Source organism: Meles meles, chromosome 8 (genome assembly GCF_922984935.1).
Source record: "Meles meles chromosome 8, mMelMel3.1 paternal haplotype, whole genome shotgun sequence".
Taxonomy (NCBI): Eukaryota; Metazoa; Chordata; class Mammalia; order Carnivora; family Mustelidae; genus Meles; species Meles meles.
Window position 1 is genome coordinate 8650249 of NC_060073.1, and position 16834 is coordinate 8667082.

General features: G+C 51.1%; 2 protein-coding genes, 1 long non-coding RNA gene and 9 other non-coding genes across 15 annotated transcripts; all 12 read left to right on the forward strand.

The window, feature by feature from the left end:
- The first annotated feature begins 692 nt into the window (after positions 1-692).
- Positions 693-4743, forward strand: LOC123947949. Of its 2 annotated transcripts, XR_006819891.1 has the most exons (12): positions 693-739; positions 1083-1135; positions 1392-1484; positions 1708-1758; positions 2099-2133; positions 2259-2413; positions 2701-2747; positions 2929-2963; positions 3182-3218; positions 3660-3704; positions 3939-3969; positions 4147-4743. It is a non-coding gene; the product is annotated as an uncharacterized LOC123947949 (long non-coding RNA). The 2 variants fall into 2 exon arrangements; XR_006819890.1 differs by lacking the exon at positions 693-739 and having other exon boundaries at positions 759-1135.
- Positions 1205-1280, forward strand: LOC123950178. The gene has a single exon (XR_006820170.1). It is a non-coding gene; the product is annotated as a small nucleolar RNA SNORD26 (small nucleolar RNA).
- Positions 1565-1636, forward strand: LOC123950177. The gene has a single exon (XR_006820169.1). It is a non-coding gene; the product is annotated as a small nucleolar RNA SNORD27 (small nucleolar RNA).
- LOC123950174 lies at positions 1956-2030 on the forward strand. Its single transcript, XR_006820168.1, has one exon. It is a non-coding gene; the product is annotated as a small nucleolar RNA SNORD28 (small nucleolar RNA).
- LOC123950182 lies at positions 2457-2583 on the forward strand. Its single transcript, XR_006820174.1, has one exon. It is a non-coding gene; the product is annotated as a small nucleolar RNA SNORD22 (small nucleolar RNA).
- Positions 2790-2856, forward strand: LOC123950173. The gene has a single exon (XR_006820167.1). It is a non-coding gene; the product is annotated as a small nucleolar RNA SNORD29 (small nucleolar RNA).
- On the forward strand, positions 3034-3103 carry LOC123950179. The gene has a single exon (XR_006820171.1). It is a non-coding gene; the product is annotated as a small nucleolar RNA SNORD30 (small nucleolar RNA).
- Positions 3387-3455, forward strand: LOC123950180. Its single transcript, XR_006820172.1, has one exon. It is a non-coding gene; the product is annotated as a small nucleolar RNA SNORD31 (small nucleolar RNA).
- Positions 3744-3868, forward strand: LOC123950181. The gene has a single exon (XR_006820173.1). It is a non-coding gene; the product is annotated as a small nucleolar RNA SNORD22 (small nucleolar RNA).
- A 3975-nt stretch (positions 4744-8718) lies between the features above and the next one.
- On the forward strand, positions 8719-8909 carry LOC123950222. The gene has a single exon (XR_006820210.1). It is a non-coding gene; the product is annotated as a U2 spliceosomal RNA (small nuclear RNA).
- A 1539-nt stretch (positions 8910-10448) lies between these two features.
- Positions 10449-16213, forward strand: WDR74 (WD repeat domain 74). Of its 3 annotated transcripts, none has more exons than XM_046017744.1 (11): positions 10449-10569; positions 10652-10758; positions 10845-10966; positions 12797-12872; positions 13022-13168; positions 13338-13439; positions 14379-14479; positions 14566-14621; positions 15397-15542; positions 15621-15677; positions 15996-16213. In XM_046017744.1, the coding sequence occupies exons 1-11, from the start codon at positions 10506-10508 to the stop codon at positions 16173-16175; spliced, it is 1158 nt and encodes a 385-aa protein (XP_045873700.1). In that variant the 5' UTR covers positions 10449-10505; the 3' UTR covers positions 16176-16213. The 3 variants fall into 3 exon arrangements, with proteins under 3 accessions (XP_045873700.1, XP_045873701.1, XP_045873702.1); XM_046017745.1 differs by having other exon boundaries at positions 15633-15677; XM_046017746.1 differs by having other exon boundaries at positions 15661-15677.
- Positions 16214-16303: 90 nt separating this feature from the next.
- On the forward strand, positions 16304-16762 carry TEX54 (testis expressed 54). The gene has a single exon (XM_046014627.1). It carries the CDS (start codon positions 16367-16369, stop codon positions 16760-16762), a length of 396 nt encoding a protein of 131 aa, XP_045870583.1. The 5' UTR covers positions 16304-16366.
- The last annotated feature ends 72 nt before the right edge of the window (positions 16763-16834 follow it).

The following is a 16834-nucleotide window of genomic DNA, read 5'->3' on the forward strand; positions in this document are numbered from 1 at the left end:
AAACGGTGCTTCCAAGGATAGCGAATACTAGCTCAACTACAAGCTAAACTTTCAACGACAGCGGACTAGACAGCAGGTCATAGGCGGCAGCTCAGGAAAAATCAGACCCCGTCCGAAGACTCAAACGGAGCACTTACAGCCTGATTCACTTTACCAAAATGGCTCCATACAAAGAACCTCCCCCCAGCCACCAGCTACGCAGAAACCCCGCGCACCAGTCCTGGAATGCGCGCTGGGCGGCAGGTGCGGGACCGAGATGACACCGGTCGAGGCTTCAGGAGGTTCGGGATCCGTGGAGGCAGAGCCTACGCACCGGTTTAGGGTGTGTGTGGGGGTCAGGGGGTGCTCGGGAAGGGGGGGCAGGCACCGGTGACCGGGGCAGAGCGTCGCCCATCATCGGTGCGAAGCCTGGGCTTCGCCGTCCTGGCTCCCGGAGAAAGGTAGCGGTACAGACTCCAACCATAACCACAAAGCCGACCGCGCCTTTCCCTAAAGCCCATGCGCGCCTTTTTCGCGCCCCAGCTCCTGACGACGCGCTCCGCACTCCCGCCTTCCCTGGAATTCTCTACCCACAACTCCCCGGGCTCGCGCGCCCTCTAGTCCCCCTCCACTCCCCGCGCGCCCTCTTCTTGTGCGCCTGCGTCCGCTATAGTCCCGCCCACAAGTCCCGTGGGCCTCTGCGAGGTGGTATTTAAGTATCTCGCGGAGGGCCTTCGGTCTCATTTTTCTACGGAGTTCGGTGAGTATGGGTTGTTTTGGATTATTAAGTCAAGTGCGTGAAGCACGCTTGAGCGTGTTAGGCTGCGTTTACTGGTTGGCGCGGGAGGGTAAGATCCTGGCCTATGGCCTTGAGTTCACGGAGCCGCCGCGGAGCTTTGTGAAGGACAAAATGGCGACGGCGGGCCGTGGCGGCGGCCCTCTCTGTGATGAGAACCTTTTCACAGACCTGTGCTGAGCTCCGTGAGGATAAGACTCTCTGAGGAGACGGGCCATGCACAGCCCAAGCCCAGCGCAGTCGCCGCTCCGGAAGACAAAGCGAGCGTGAAGTCACGGGTGTTGCTTTAATGTCCCTTTGTCTGCAGGGTTCGGGCGCACCTTTGAACGCTGGAAAATGGAGAAGAGCCGACTTGCGAGGGTAGGTGTTTATGGTCATCCTTTCCACTGTTTGTCCCCTGTGCGGCTGACGCAGGCCCCCTGGGGTGTGCTACGGGGATGATATTTAAATTGAACTCTCTCTTTCTGATGGCTCAGTGGAGAAAACGTTAAAAACTCTGAGTAGCACCGTCCTGCAGCAGACGTGTGGGGTTTCGGCGCGGAAGTGCTGGGGCACGAGCGTGAGACGGACTGCGAGGTATGGCACTAAGTGAGGGGTGCTCCTCGGTTTCTTTCAGATGCGGTTCGGCTCCAGAGACCTTAGAGGTTTGAGGGAGAGACTAGACCTGTCACCTGATCCCTGCAACCTAGGCCTCGCTGTGATGCTCCAGGTGGGTATGAGGCAATTTCCAACAGCTGTGGGTGGGCATGGGGTCTGGTGGGGTTTGCTCTCGTCCAAATTGTGTTGACCACTCAATGATGAACATAAAAAAGACAAGCATATGGCTGAACTTAAAGTGATGTCATCTTCCTGCTGAGAAGTGGGCGAGGAGTACTCGAGGGTCTGAGCGACTCCTCTTCGGTACATCGTAATGCTTTTCTTTTCTGCTCTAGCATCTCATCACTAGGCCTGAGGAGCCCAACGGTCCCCCTGGGTGAATACAGGTAATTAACTGTTAAAATGGGGGATTGGAGAGTCCTCTCCGGCTTTGCCTACAACCAGGAGAGCAAATGGACAGTGGAGCCATGTTGCCTTTTTGCTCCTTCCAGCTTGGTGCTCTTGGAATGATTTTGTTGTGGGAGGGAGAGCAGCCCCACAGTACAGTTCTTGGGAGGGTGTGCTCTCCCTCACTCATGTCACTGTCAGATGATTTGAATAGATACGCTGATCCTCTGTGAGGTGCGACAATTAATAGCATGTTAGAGTTCTGATGGCAGTTTCTGTTAACGGAGAAACTTTATTCCACTGTGTATTTTTAGGTAACCGTTTGTTCCCCTTTTGCAGGTTGTCCTGATGGTGACACGTTGATCTTTTCTACAGTAAGTAGCTTCTGCCAGTGCTGTGATAAGTAAGCATAGATACGGATTCAGTACCCAAAGGATGGTTTTTATCCTCGTGGCTGTTTCTGTTGTTGTGACCAGAGACTTGTTTTTATTTTATGTAGACTCCATTCCCAGCGTGAGGCTCAGACTCATGACCTCGAGCTCAGGAGTCACATGTTGCACGGACTGAGCCAGCCAGGGGTCCCTTGAGCTATTTACTCTAGATGTTCATTCAAGATTCTGCCCAGGGTTGAACTCCCGGCAAGTGTTAAGGATGGTGAGTACTTGTAGCCTTAGCGGTTGTGGCTTGGCCGAGTATGTGCCAGTGAGGAGAGCAAGCATCCTGTCTTACCCCTGCCAGAGCCCCAGAGCCAGTAATGGTGAACCCACTGGGGCTAGCTGGGGGAGAGGATGAAAATTTGTTCCGTAAAGAACTGTCTGAGGTACAGCATATGCCTGTCAGTAGCATTTTCTTGGCTTTTCTTAGCTTAAATCTGTTAACCATAACTAGGATGGGCTTGGCTGTTTTAGATCCTTTACTAATTCTGCAATCTTCTCATTCAGAAGCAGCTTGTTCCTGTGTGTTACCCCAAAGTCTCCAGAGTTGACAGGTTAGTTGATTGATGTCTATGGTTCATGCCCCAAATAGGCAGTTTCCATGATGAATCAAACTAGCTCACTATGACTTACACAATGAAAATAAGTGAACACCTGAGAAACTGGGGAAGGGAGGAGCAGAGGGATGCCATGTGGAAGGGCTTTTTATACACCTACACTTTTGTCTTTTTCCAGGTGCTGTTACTCATAACCTGCTTGTTGATTCAAAGGTGAGTTGTTTAAATATGTGGTACACGGAGCGTATATACGGGTAGAAAAAATACGCTTTTGAGGGTCTAAATGCATGATGACTTACATGGAATCTCGTTCGGCTGATGACTTGCTGTTGAGACTCGGAAGTCTGACTCTCCTAGGAATGATAATTTTAAGTGGGAGCAACTTTTGTTGGAGGTAAGCATTACTGAGTCTGATCTTAACTGTTTTTCAGGTCCAGTACCTTGTGTGGAGCCCAAGAGTGACTTGAGGTAAGTGCCTTTGTAACACTGTCTTTTAGCTGCTATATAAAATTTGCCAGGTGTTTTTGGGGTGTGTTTGTTGGGTGGCGTTTTTCTTGGGTAGCTATAAGAAGACTTGACTGGCTTACTGCAGAGTCTTGTCTCTGACCATTCTGAACCATCTGGGACAAGCTCCACTTCACCAGTGATGAATTCAATACCGCCCCAGTCTGATCACTGTGACTGAAAGGTATTTTCTGAGCTGTGAGCTTGTCTTAGAATGAAGTGACCGTGGTGGAAAGTTTTATCAAGTGGCATTTAAGCCAGTAGGAAGTTCTGTGGACCACCTGGTGGTTACTGTAAAATATGCATGCTGAAACCCACAAAGCCTTTACAGTTACGCCTTTGCTCTAAGCAGTAGAGACCCCTAGGGATGATTGAGAGGCTTAGTTCTCAATTACTCTCTTGCAGGAACCCTGAGCCATTTTTCTGCTTGGCTCCAGTCTGAAGTCAGAGGTGAGTAAATCTAGGTGCAGGGTGGCCCAGACTAGAACTTCCCAGTGAAGAAACACTCACATGTCCTACCTCCTGTCCTAGTCCCAGAGCCTGTAAAGGTGAACCCACTGGGGCTGGCTGGGGGAAAAGAGGAAGCTTGTTCCAGAAGGAACTGTCTGAGGGATCATAAGGAGTTTGTAAATATGGGAAAGAGTGATAAATCTCTTGTTGAAGTTGAATGTATTTGTTTTCCAGGTCTGAAGAAAGAACAAGGCCTGTATCCTAGGTTAGTATCTATTCAAATATTGGTGTTTAGTATTTAATAGAGAAAGATAAGCAGAAAAGGTATGCCTAGAGGCAGGTTTTTTAAGGTGAACGAGTTTAAAGGGTAGGCTGAACATACCACATACATCATTACCTAGAAAGAAAATTCACCTTTTTTTTTTTTCTTTCCCCTCTACAGGAATCCAGTTCTTGAGAGATATCAAAAGGAAGTTTTTGGGTCATTTTTTTGTACAATCTAGTAGAAGTGAGCATACAGTTTCAACCTTTGTAAATAAAAGTTTAACCTTTATTGTTCATGTGTTTTGAGTGTCTGGCGGAGCAGAAGGAAATAATCTTGGGGAATTTGCCCTTGTCAGCATTGTTTAGTGTAGCGGGTTGCCTACTGTGGTCTAGCTTGGGGAAGCATTGTTCAAGGAACCTCAGTAGATCTAAAGTTCCCCACCGTCAACTGCTGTGCGGTACCATGAATGGGTTTGGGTGATAACTTTAGCAGGTTTGCCTGAAGGCACTAGGAGCCAGTGGGGCATGACCATCAAGGATCCCTTAGACTAAAAAAAAGTCAGGTTTTGGTGTTTCACTGCACTTTTCTGCACACAAAACTTCAACATGGTTTCTGTGGCATCTTTTCCCTTAGGATCAGGCCTACAGCCTTGCATTTCTGTTCCTGTAGTGAACCTCTGGATCTCTGTATGCCCTTTTTCTGGAATTCTCTGGGTTCTTTCATGGAGGTGACTCAGGGGCCCCTGGATAGTTACCTAAGCATCCAACTTGATGTCTCGGGGTCATGAGATCAAGCCCTGTGTTGGGCTTCACACTGGGCATGGAACCTACTAAAAATTTGTCAACTGGGGATTCCTGGGTGGCTCAGTTTCAGCTCAGGTCATGATCCCAGAGTACTGGGATCAAACCCCCGAGCAGGAAGCCTGCTTCTCCCCGATGCTGGGCTCCATCCCAGGACTTTGGGATCATAACCTGAGTGGAAGGTAGAGGTTTTTAACCCACTGAGCCACCCAGGTGCCCCAAAGAAATAAAATCTTCAAAAAAACCTTGCTTGACCAATCATTGTCAATTTATGCTGTTGGTGTGAATACACCTTAAATGGGATAATCTTGTCACCCCCCCCCCCCCTTTTTAAGATTTGAGAGAGAGCACAGCTTACATTGGGGATGGGTGAAGGAGGGGAAGAACCAGAATCCCTGCTGAGCAGGGAACTGGAGTCAGGACCCAGCCTAAGGCGGATGCTTAATTGGCAGCCACCCCTCCTTGCATTTGTTCTGTCAGTGGGAAACCAGTTCACTCAGGATATCTGGTGGGGTGCTCAGTAATCACGTACGCGAATGTGATTTGCACTGAATATCCATTTTCTGTCTACAGGTGCCATTGTATCGGCATTTAGGAAGTGAGAGTTAAGATAGGTGAATGAGCACTTGAGAATTTATAATCTCATTCAGTTGGGTTTCCTGTCCCCACCCATACCTGATAATTTCAAATCTTTTTTTAAGATACTTCAGTGTACCGGGGGTGGGGGAGAATAGCAGACTCCCCACTGGGTGCTGACCCAACGGAAGCTGGATCCCAGGACTCCCAAGGCCTGACTGAGCCACCCCAGGGCCCCCAAATCTTGCTTTTTAATTGTCCTTGGGCAAGCTGGCCTTGGGGATGAAGGACAGTAAAGGAAATCGTCAAAGCAGAAGCTCGGGGCTGGGGGGGGTGGGGGGGTGCTGTGTTGTTAATCTTCAGAGCAATTGCATAGTTGCCTACACCCAGAGGCTCCAGTCTGCACACACACAGCTTCCATCCCCATCCCACAGGCAGTTCTGGTTGACAGAAATAGTTCCATAGTGAACATCTCGCTCAAAATGAAAGAATGGATACCAGATGATGAAATGAGGGATCACAAGTAGGCAGAGGCAGGTAGAGAGAGGAAGGGAAACAGGCTCCCCACTGAGCAGAGAGCCCGACGCAGGACTGGATCCCAGGACCCTGAGATCATGACCCAAGCCGAAGGCAGAGGCTTTAACCCACTGAACCACCCAGGCGCCCCAGAAAATAAAGTCTTAAATTATTTTAAGTTAAAAGGGGGGTGTAAGGGGCGCCTAGGTGGCTCAATGGGTTTAAAGCCTCTGTCTTCGGCTCAGGTCACGATCCCTGGGTCCTGGAATCCAGCCCCACATTGGGCTCTGCTCAGCAGGGAGCCTGCTTTTCTCTCTCTCTCTCTCTCTCTCTCTCTCTCTCTCTGCCTGCCTCTCTGCCTACTTGTGATCTCTGTCAAGTAAAAAAATAAAATCTTTTTTAAAAAATGGATGTAAAATGGGAGAAGGAAATGTCATAAGCCTTCGATTATTATGTGACAATTTTTACGCTATTGGTTTCATGAAAATAAAACATCAAATAAGTTTAAAATGTATGTACATGGAAAGAATGTTCTTCCTTTGGCCTGCCGTCAAAGCCTGCCATCAAAGCATTCTCTGTGAACTCCCCCACTTCCCTCCACCTCTGTCATCAGAGCCTCCCCTGCCCAAGTCCCCTCCTGCCTGGTGGATCCCAGGATTCTTCCCCCTCTTTCCCCCAGCAGACTATGAATGTCAAGAAGGCAAGGGCCACATGCGATTTTATCATTGTAGAGTGTCTGCTCAATAAGCATAAACAAATGAACAAAAAGCCTCCCAGAGAGAGAAGGTAATTCTGATTCTTAGAGCATCTGCGCTGTCCGTGTCCTGTACTTAGCTAGGAAGAGCTAATGCAGCAGACAGCGTGAAGGAAACACTCCCCACTTGCATCGGCTTCAGAAGAGGAACAGGGCTGTTGTGTTGCAGCCTCACCTGTGGAACTGCTCCCCACCCCCAAAATCTGTGCTCTGGGTCCCCTGTCTGTAACCCAGGCAGAAGGTGAAGGCTATTCAGGGGGATGTGGCCTGCCCCAGGCTGGGTCTTGCAGAACTTGAAGAAGGTTGAGATTGAAATAAACAATTTGGGGGTGCCTGGGTGGCTCAGTGGGTTAAGCCTCTGCCTTCGGCTGGGGGTCCTGCGATCGAGCCCTGCATCCGGCTCTCTGCTCCGCGCAGAGCCTGCTTTCCCTTCTCTGCCTGCCTCTCTGCGTACTTGTGATCTCTCCGTCAAATAAATTAAAAATTAAAAAAAAAAACACAATTTTGCTTTTGCCCCTGTATTTCTACTGCTGTTGTAAGAAATTACCACAGACTTTTAAAACAACTTATTTTACAGTGGTGGAAATCAGATGTCCACAACGTCCAAAATGGGTCCAACAGGGCTAATATCAAGCTGTGTTGGCAGGGCTGCATTCCATTCTGGAGGCTCAAGAAGAATCTGTTTCCCTAACTTTTCCAGCTTCTGGAAGGCCGCCCACATCCATGTGATGACGCCTTCCATCTTCAAAGCCAGCAATGGCTCATCCAGGTTTTGCATGCCGCCTCACTCTGACGCTGGCTCCTGCCTCCTTCTATCTCTGATAATCAGGACCTTTGTGATCACAGGCACCCACCAGATAATCCAGCATAACCTCTCCTTCCCCAAATCCTAATTTAACCATATCTGCAAAGTACTTTTTGCCATGCAAACTAACACATTGTGAGGTCCTGAAAACTAGGACCCGGGCCTCTGGGTTGGGGGTACTGTTCTACTGGCCACGCCCTCTTAATGCAGAGCCGACTTGGAGGCTCTGGGTTTACTTATGGAGACCCGTGGAAACTGCCTCTGTTTATTAACATCGGGGACACACTGCTGAGAACCCCGTTCTCTAAAATCATCCATCACAGACATTTTGCTAATTTAAAGCCTATCAGTGAGAACATTAGTCCCCACCCTGTCCCTTCGACCCAGAGATTCGGTCTCTATTTCCAACCGGGGTGTAGAGTTTAAGAAGGTTTCGGACAGATCGTCCCACATTTATATTAATGTAGTTTTCTAAGGAAACGGGACCCTAGGTCCCTTCTCAGCCCCGGCCTGATCTCAATCGCTTTCATACAGCCGGACTGCTTTGACCCTACAAAAGAACTGCTTCATTACGTTTTATCCACGCTGGCCGCACCCCCTTTCCCTAACCCTAACCCACCGGGGGTTAAGGATTTGGGAACATCCGAAAGGCCTTTCTCGGGACCGCTTTTCCCCTCTGCGAAGGGCCCACGGTGGGTGAAGGATGGTGCAGACCGCAAGTGGAAGTGTGTTGGGGGTGGAAGTTGCAATCGCTTGGATTGTTAGTCCCCATTCAACCGGCCCCACGTTGTCAAGTCACGAACTAGCGAGCAGGGATCCCAATTCGGTTCTTCGAGCTCTAAAGCCTGTGCCTGGGAGCCACAGCCTCAAAAAATAAAGGCTCAGGAGAGGAGCTCCGGCAGCCGCCACACCGTCTTTCATTCACGAAGAGAGACCTCCCGCGCACACCCGCGGGAACCTGCTCAGACACCGACGCCATAGTCGCTTATGGGGCAGGGGGAGGCCACGCCCACGTTGCCACCCGACTTGTATGTGGACCAATCCCAGGAAAGTAAAAAGAGTGCAGGGGCGGGCTTATGTAAAACATACCGAGAGCGACCCGGCAGGCAAAGCAGTAAAGAACAATATTTTGGCCTTTTAAAAAAAAATGTAGTTATTACTATAAAGTAAGATAATGGAAAATTGAATTTTAGAAGTATCGCACAATGAAAATTGATCTAATCTTTATACCGTCAAAGCTACCATAACCGTAAAATGTATACTGAAGGTAAGGCTTGCGGGGAAAGAAAAGCTCGGGTATCGCTTCTCGGCCTTTTGGCTAAGATCAAGTGTAGTATCTGTTCTTATCAGTTTAATATCTGATACGTCCTCTATCCGAGGACAATATATTAAATGGATTTTTGGAATTAGGAGATGGAATAGGAGCTTGCTCCGTCCACTCCACGCATCGACCTGGTATTGCAGTACTTCCAGGAACGGTGCACCCCCTTCGGGGGAACCAATTCTTGTGCAAAAATCAGACTCGAGAAAAAGCTTGCTTTCAGCACTTTTGCTGCACCGGATCTAAACTCATGATCAGGCCACAGGACTCCACGCACTGAACTCGCTTGGCGCCCCTGGAATAACGATTTTTATTGCTTTTCACGCGCCGCCATTACTCTACTTACATAAAAGAGTGTACTTTTTATAATTCACAAATTGTCTGAAAGCGCTGTGAGGAGTGCTTCGTTTGTCTTTCTTCTTGGGTCGCAACGACTCGCCTAAGCCCCAGGTGTGCCCCCTGACAACGAGAGAAACTGCGCAACAGAGGGTATGCCACAAAATAAAGGATTTAAGTGTGGGGTTTTTTAAAAAAGGTTTTATTTATTTGACAGAGGGAGACACAGCGAGAGAGAACACAAGCAAGGGGGAGTGGGAAAGAGAGAAGCAGGCTTTCCGCTGAGCGGGGAGCCTGATGCGGGGCTCGATCCCAAGCCTCTAGGATCATGACCTGAGCTAAAGTCAGCCGCTTAACGACTGAGCCACCCAGATGTCCCTAAATGTAGGATTTTAAAGATAAAGGGGGAATTTAGGTTTAATTTAATGTGATAGGCTACAAGGGCAGGGGGGACGCGAGGAGGTCAGTCTCAGGCGTGGACTGTAAAGTAGACCCAGGGCGCTTGTTTCCTTAGTAATACAACGATAAGATAAATGTGGAATGTGATGCTCAGAACTCTCACCAGTAGCTCTGCAGCTAAGCTGCAAACCAAGGCTGCTTTTCTGTGCAGGCAAGAGTGGGATGTTCTTATTCTTACTGATATAATTTCAAACAGCTTCTGGTTCTCTAATTTCAGAGAACAAAAATCTCTCTGTAAGGAAACAGTAGTCACTCAACGAAGGGGCTGTTATGACACTGTACAGTAGCAGTTTGTCCCTGGGAGAAATACTGTTTTAATTGTGCAGACTTTTACTCTCAGCTGGAGCTGATTTTTACCACCCCCAAACCTCAATATGAGGAAAGAAAAACGACGCCCCCACCTCCACTTTCCGGATTTCTGTTTTAGGATCGTCGGGTTCAATTTCCCCATCTTTCTTCCTTTTGTGTCTTTTATACTCGAGGTTGAAGCCATGAGCCTCGTTAGTGATTTGAATTGTTTCTGAAGTGCGCTCTTCCTTCTTGTCTTGTACGGAAACCCAGATGTGCATGATGCTTGGGAGGAGGGAGACTCACTAGGCCTGGCTCGGCCAGGCGACGCGGTCCGGTCAGGATGCCTTCCACACCGAGAGCAAAACTGTCAAGTTAGTCTTCAGATCACAAGTATCTCCGGATTTCGTCTTCGTAAAACGAAACCTGTTAGGGGATCTTTACGCTTCCAAGTTCTTGCTTTGTTTTGTTTTTGTTTTGAGTCATCTCTACACGAAACCTGGAGTCTCAAACTCACGACCGCGACATCAAAAGCCGCCAACTCTTCCCAAGAACCAGTTAGGTTCTCTTCTTCCGGCTCCTTAAGCTCCGGGATAGGGCTTCCTCCCCAGGCGACTCGGCGCGCGCGGATGACGTGATAACTGCGCCGGAAGTCCGAGTCGTGGGCTGCCGGGCTCCGTTATGGCGGCTGCAGGGGCACGCTGGAATCATGTGTGGGTGGGCACGGAGACCGGGATCCTGAAAGGTGGGTGGCTGGGCCCGGCGTCGGGCAGTGGGAGGTATTCCCCGTTCGCGACCGCGGCGCAACTGACACCCGCCTCCCGCAGGGGTGAACCTTCAGCGCAAACAGGCGGCGAACTTCACGGCGGCAGGACAGCCGCGGCGCGAGGAGGCCGTGAGCGCCCTGTGCTGGGGCGCGGGAGGCGAGACGCAGGTGAGCAGCCGCCGTTCGGCGCCGAGCTGGGGAGCCAAATGAGGCAGCCTCGCTTTCATCGCCATCCTGCTCTCCTTTGCTCGCAGATCCTGGTGGGTTGCGCCGACAGAACGGTGAGGTACTTCAGCACCGAGGAGGGCGGATTCCAGGGCCAGAAGCACTGCCCTGGCGGAGAGGGCACGTTCCGGGGCCTCGCCCAGGTCGACGGGTAAGACTGAACCCCTCGATGAACGCTCAGGTCGCAGGGAGAGCATGGAGGCTCCCGCAGGAAGGCCGAATAATGACGGTCAAACCATGGTGATACGGGCCGGGGCTGGGTGACAGGGACCTGCGTCCTGCCTATAACGAGCATTTATTGAACACCTGCTGAGTAACAGGCGTTGGGCGAAATGCAAGGGCTGCAGGTAAACTAGACACATGAAGTACCAACCATCATGGAGTTTGCATCCGCAAGAGTTTTGCATCCAGGCTCCGTAACCTTTTGGATGACCCGGAGTAAGTCATTTAATAGTTTAGAGTATGTTTGAAAACAGGCACGAACAACAACCAACAATATGGTGAAGTTCCCAAGGTAAAGGATAGGAAGGTGCTAGCGATTAGGCAACTGGCCTAGCTTTAAAAAAAAAAAAAAAAAAAGATTTTATTTGATAGAGATACAGTGAGAGAGGGAACACAGAGAGAGTGGGAGAGGGAGAAGCAGGCTTTCCCCAGAGCTGAGAGCCTAACGCAGGGCCCGATCCCAGGACCCTGGAAACACGACCCAACTGAAGGCAGATGCCCAAGGAGTGAGCCACCCAGGTGCCCCCCTAGCCTAGCTTTCTTTCAAAGATGGAGAAGGCTGTGAATAGGCTGTGCAGGTTTGGTGGTGGCTTGACAAGTGAGATCTAGCAGTTCTGTGGGTGAGACATTGCACGGGGCCATGAAGGATGGGCAGAATTTTGACAGGAGGAGAAAGGGGTAAGAGCATTCTAGAAAGAGGCTACTGCCTGGGCATGATGGTGTCAGGCCACACCACATTTTGGGAAAGATAAACAGCATTTGGGAGTTGAAGCTGAGGATGCATTTGAATACAAATGGGCAAGGCAGGTAGAGATGATACGGAAAAGGCATTCAGAGCCAGGCTGAGAGATTTGCACGTGTGATTTGCAGGCGGTGGGGGTACTGGCTTTTGAGCAAGGAGGGGTATGGAGAATGGACTGGAAAGAGCAGTTGGGAGGCTGCCACCACAACCCAGGCAAATGACACAGCCTGCAGCAAGGTGGAGAAGGTGGGCAGATGAGAGAAAGAATATAGGCTCCGGCTCTCCAGAGCCTGGGAGGGACTTGCTTGGGCTTCCTGGAAGGGGTGTGTACTTTGAGGGAGAGATCGACATTTAGTGTCTGGAACCCTGAACTGGGAACTGGAGAGAAGCAGCTGGTGGTCGACTTTGGCCAGACCCTAAATTTAGACCAGTCGCACTTCAGTCTTTTCAGAACTAGTGATCCTGACTCCTGGTGACCCACTTAAAACTGAGAAAGACCAGCAGTGCCAGGTGTCTCCAGGTGTAGCTGCAGAATAGCAGAGGCCCTCTGCTTTGGAGTAGCCCAGACTTTATTTCCAGCTCTGGTTCTGACGTTTAGTTGTGTGGGCAAATCTTGTCATTTCTCGGAGCTTCAGTCTCCTCACTTCTAAAACTGGTAACCCCTCCCCTCGTCGAGGATATTCTCAATGATTTTTTTTTTTTTTAAGATTTTATTTATTTGACAGAGATCACAAGTAGAGAGGCAGGCAGAGAGAGAGAGGGAAGCAGGCTCCCCGCTGAGCAGAGAGCCCGATGCGGGACTCGATCCCAGGACCCTGAGATCATGACCCGAGCCAAAGGCAGTGGCTCAACCCACTGAGCCACCCAGGCGCCCCTCGTCGAGGATATTAAGTGACAGACTTAAAAGGAGAAAGTCTCGTTAATATGACTCTGGGGGTGGGTCGGTCGACTGGGGCCCAGAGAAAACTTGTACACTTTTTTTTTTTAAACCTAACTCTATCCTCCCTCTGCCTGCAGCACGCTTATCACATGTGTGGATTCTGGGATTGTCCGAGTCTGGCCTGACAATGACAAAGAGGCATCCTCTGACCCAGTAAATAATCCTCTGACCCTGCCTTTCTGGTGATGGTTGGGGAAGATGGGGCTGGGAATCACTTGTAGGAACTAAGTGAGGGCTTTGGGGGAAGAGAATTAAAGACTCTGGAACTACTTCTCATCTCCCCTCTCATCTGTTCTTTTCAGCTCCTGGAACTGAGTGTGGGTCCTGGGGTGTGTAGGATGCGCCAAGACCCGGCACACCCCCATATGGTTGCCACGGGTGGGAAAGAGAATGCTTTGAAGGTGTGGGACCTACAGGGGTCTGAGGAGCCTGTGTTCAGGGCCAAGAACGTAAGTGACGACGGTGGGAGGGGCTGGGGCTGAGGTCCAGGGAGGCTGAGGCCACTGACTGAGTCAGAGATGACCAGATGGGCTTTAGGGGATAATGCTGAAGGGCTGAAGGAAAGGGCCTCATATGAGCCCCCCACAACCTGTCACCCGTCTACCCACCCCCCACCAGGTACGGAACGACTGGCTTGACCTGCGGGTTCCCATCTGGGATCAGGACATACAGTTCCTTCCTGAGTCTCAGAAGCTTGTCACCTGCACAGGGTACCACCAGGTGAGGCACCATCTCACTCGTGGCCCGTCCTGGGCTCCAGCAGCCTCTTGGAGAAACAGCCTCCTTGCACAGGCTCATCCCTCATCCCTCGTTTGGCACAGCTTCTGCTCTCACCAGGCTCTGTCCCTGAGTTCTCAGAGGGAGCATTTCCTCCATCCATCCCAGTCCTGTGGCTGAGCCAGGGACCTTGTAGTGCTTCCTAGGATGTGTGTTCTGGACTGTGGGCCTTCCTTCGCTTCCCAGCTGGAAGAGAGGACAGAAGAGAGTGCTCCTTTCACTGTAGGAACACAGGGTACAGGTGTGATGGGAGGACACTGGGCATCAAGAGAACTGGATTCTGGTCTTGATGCAGGCTCTGGTTTGCTTTGGGACCCAGGCCTGACGCTTTCCTCTCCAGCCTCCGGTTCTTGGCTTTATAGGAGGGAGGAAGGGAGGGAGAGTCTAACTGGGGATCTTTCCAGCTGGTCCCAAGACGCAGGCAGGACGGAGTCACTGTATTTGCCTCATTTCCTTTACTCCTGCATAAGGAAATCTGATCTTGGTGATATGCCTCCGTTTAGAACACACCCTGAGGGCTTCCTCTCTCCTCTGTTGTTTAGGCTTAATTTCTCTGAAATTCAGTACTCTGACAGTTGGACTGGCTTACGTTGTCATCCCAAGATGGGAGTCTAGAGGGATGGAATGCTCACTCGTGTGGACCATGGGAATGCTGCCCTCTCCCAGCCTGGGGGACCTCTTCCCTCAGCCCTGTCCGTCCATGCTCCTGAGCAGGTCTCCTCTGCCCACTCCTTACTGACATTCCGAGAGGGGGAGGCACATTTCAAATGAGAAAGTTTCTCTAAGAGTAGGTCATAAACAAGAAAGCGGTGGGTGAAGGAGGGGGTAACGATGTGGAGAAGCCGGAGGGCAGTGCTCTTGTGATGCCCCTGCGCTTTCCAGGTCCGTGTCTATGATCCAGCCTCCCCCCAGCGCCGGCCAGTCCTAGAGGCCACCTATGGAGAGTACCCACTTACAGCCATGACCCTCACTCCTGGGGCCAAGTAAGTGTTGAGAGGACAAGAGGGGGTGCTCAGAGAGGACTCCAGGAGGCTCCTGCTGACCCACCTGCCTCTGGTCTCCTCCTCAGTTCAGTGATCGTAGGGAACACTCACGGGCAGCTGGCAGAAATTGACCTTCGGCAAGGTAAGTGGACCAGGGAGCCTTGCGGGAGGGCAAGGATGAGAGGAAAGGCAGGATTCCATCTCCGGGTGCAGTAGAGTGGTTGAGCCCTCATTCAGGTGCCTGTTGCCTGGGTTCAAATCCTGATTTCACTGGAAGCTATAGGATCTTGGAAGGCAGCTATGCTCACCACTATACCACCAACACCCGCTTGAAGCTATAGGATCTTGGACAAGTGACTTCAACTCCTTGTGACTTCTAGCTCCTTCACACGGAAAATGGAGATCTCAATGATAACTCCTGTCCCAGCATTATGTTGAGGAATAAATATTGAAACATAAAGTGATTGAGACAGTTGGGCCACCTGGGAGGCTCGGTTGGTTAAGCGTCCAACTCTTGATTTTGGCTCAGGTCATAATCTCAGGGTTGTGAGATGGAGCGCCAGGCCCTACTGGACGTGGAGCCTGAGATTCTCTCTCTTTCTCTCTGCCCCTCCTGCACATGAGCACTCACTCTCTCTCAAAACCCCAAAAACATTTAATGGGGGGCACCTGGGTGGCTCAGTGGGTTAAGCGTCTGCCTTCAGCTCAGGTCATGATCTCAGGGTCCTGGGATCGAGCTCCGCATTGGGCTCTGCTCAGCGGGGAGCCTGCTTCCCCCCACCCCCTGCCTGCCTCTCTGCCTGTTTGTGATCTATATCTCTCTGTCAAATAAATAAATCTTTAAAAACAAAAAAAAAAGAAACATTTAATGGTTGTTGGTTGGCCTGCTTGTGCTGATGTGCCTCCTCCTTCCCCAGGGCGCTTACTGGGCTGTCTGAAGGGGTTGGCGGGCAGTGTCCGAGGATTACAGTGCCACCCTTCAAAGCCCCTGCTAGCTTCCTGTGGCTTGGATAGAATCTTGAGGGTACACAGGATCCGGAATCCACGGGGCCTAGAGCATAAGGTGAGATCTGGCCGCCTTGTGTCCCCATCCATATTTCTGTTTCAGTGTGCTTGGCTCAAGACCCCTAATCTTTTGCAGGTTTATCTGAAGTCTCAACTGAATTGCCTTCTCCTGTCAGGCAGGGATAACTGGGAGGTAAGCATTTGGGTCTAGGAATGTGGGAGCAAGGGCACAGATGTGAGCATTTCCCCCGGGAGAGAAAAAAAGGAGCAGCTGGAACACAGACCTGGAACTGTCTGCTTGTCAGCCAAGTTACTTAAGTTCTCTGAGGGGTGTTAATAGTTAACTGACAGGATCCTGACAGGATCACTGCCAAGGGTTGACATTAGGAGTGTGGATGGGAATAGTGGCTGGGAGCAGGAAATAAAAGTGATTATTTCCCAGCTAGATCCTCCTTCCCTGTCCATCTGTTACTGTGCCCCTCATTCCTCTAAGTTTTCTCCCACTCACCAGGATGAGCCCCAAGAGCCCCAGGAGCCCAAAAAGGCACCCCCAGAAGACACAGAGACAGATGAACTTTGGGCCTCCTTGGAGGCAGCTGCCAAGCGGAAGCTCCCTGATTTGGAGCGGACCCAAGGGGTTCTCCAAACCAGACGGAGAAAAAAGCAGCGGCCTGGGTCCACCAGCCCCTGAAGAGCCTGCCCTCACTTTGTAAATAAACAACTCAACACCCACCGGGACCCCGAGCCTTTTGTGATGGGAGAAAGGAAAGAGGGGTGACTGCTCCCATCGCTGGTGCAGTGGGATATCTGACGTCACAAAAGCCAGGCACAGGGGCTGGCGGGCTGGCGTGGGTGGCACGGAGTTCTGGGCCGCTCCGGGCTATGGGCTGCTGCCAAGACAAGGACTTTCAGACCTCTGATGAGCCGGCCAAAGAGACCGAGTCGGAGGAAGGCGAAGGTGGGACCCAAGACACACCAAGGGGCCCAGGGAATGGGAGAAGGGGTTGCCCAGACGGGGACCGTCCAGGAGGTTGGACGCGGGAGGGTAAAGCAGAGCTTAGTAGCCTCGTCATCCCTGCAGGCTACGAAGGGATCGGTGAGGACCCGCAGGGCCGCGGGAATCGGAGGTCGAATGAAAGCCTTTTGATCACCGTGCTGTGGCGGCGGCTATCCCTGTTCAGCCGTCGGGGGTCAAACAGGCAATCAGCCCAGAATCATAAGCTGGGGTTACAGAAGAGCAACCGGGAGGGGATCCTGGAGGAGCCGGAGAAGGGGTGACCCCAGCCCTGCTCTCAGTCTGCCCCAGCCTCCAGAGAATAAAGTTTCTAACGTGTACCTGCCCGAGTGCAA

Excerpts from the sequence above, each read along its gene's own strand:
- TEX54 (XM_046014627.1), top strand. The coding sequence starts at position 16,367 with ATGGGCTGCTGCCAAGACAAGGACTTTCAGACCTCTGATGAGCCGGCC.
- WDR74 (XM_046017744.1), top strand. The coding sequence starts at position 10,506 with ATGGCGGCTGCAGGGGCACGCTGGAATCATGTGTGGGTGGGCACGGAG. Across the intron at positions 13,169-13,337 it reads CTGTGTTCAGGGCCAAGAAC|GTACGGAACGACTGGCTTGA; the intron begins GTAAGTGACGAC and ends ACCCCCCACCAG. Across the intron at positions 15,543-15,620 it reads CACGGGGCCTAGAGCATAAG|GTTTATCTGAAGTCTCAACT; the intron begins GTGAGATCTGGC and ends AATCTTTTGCAG.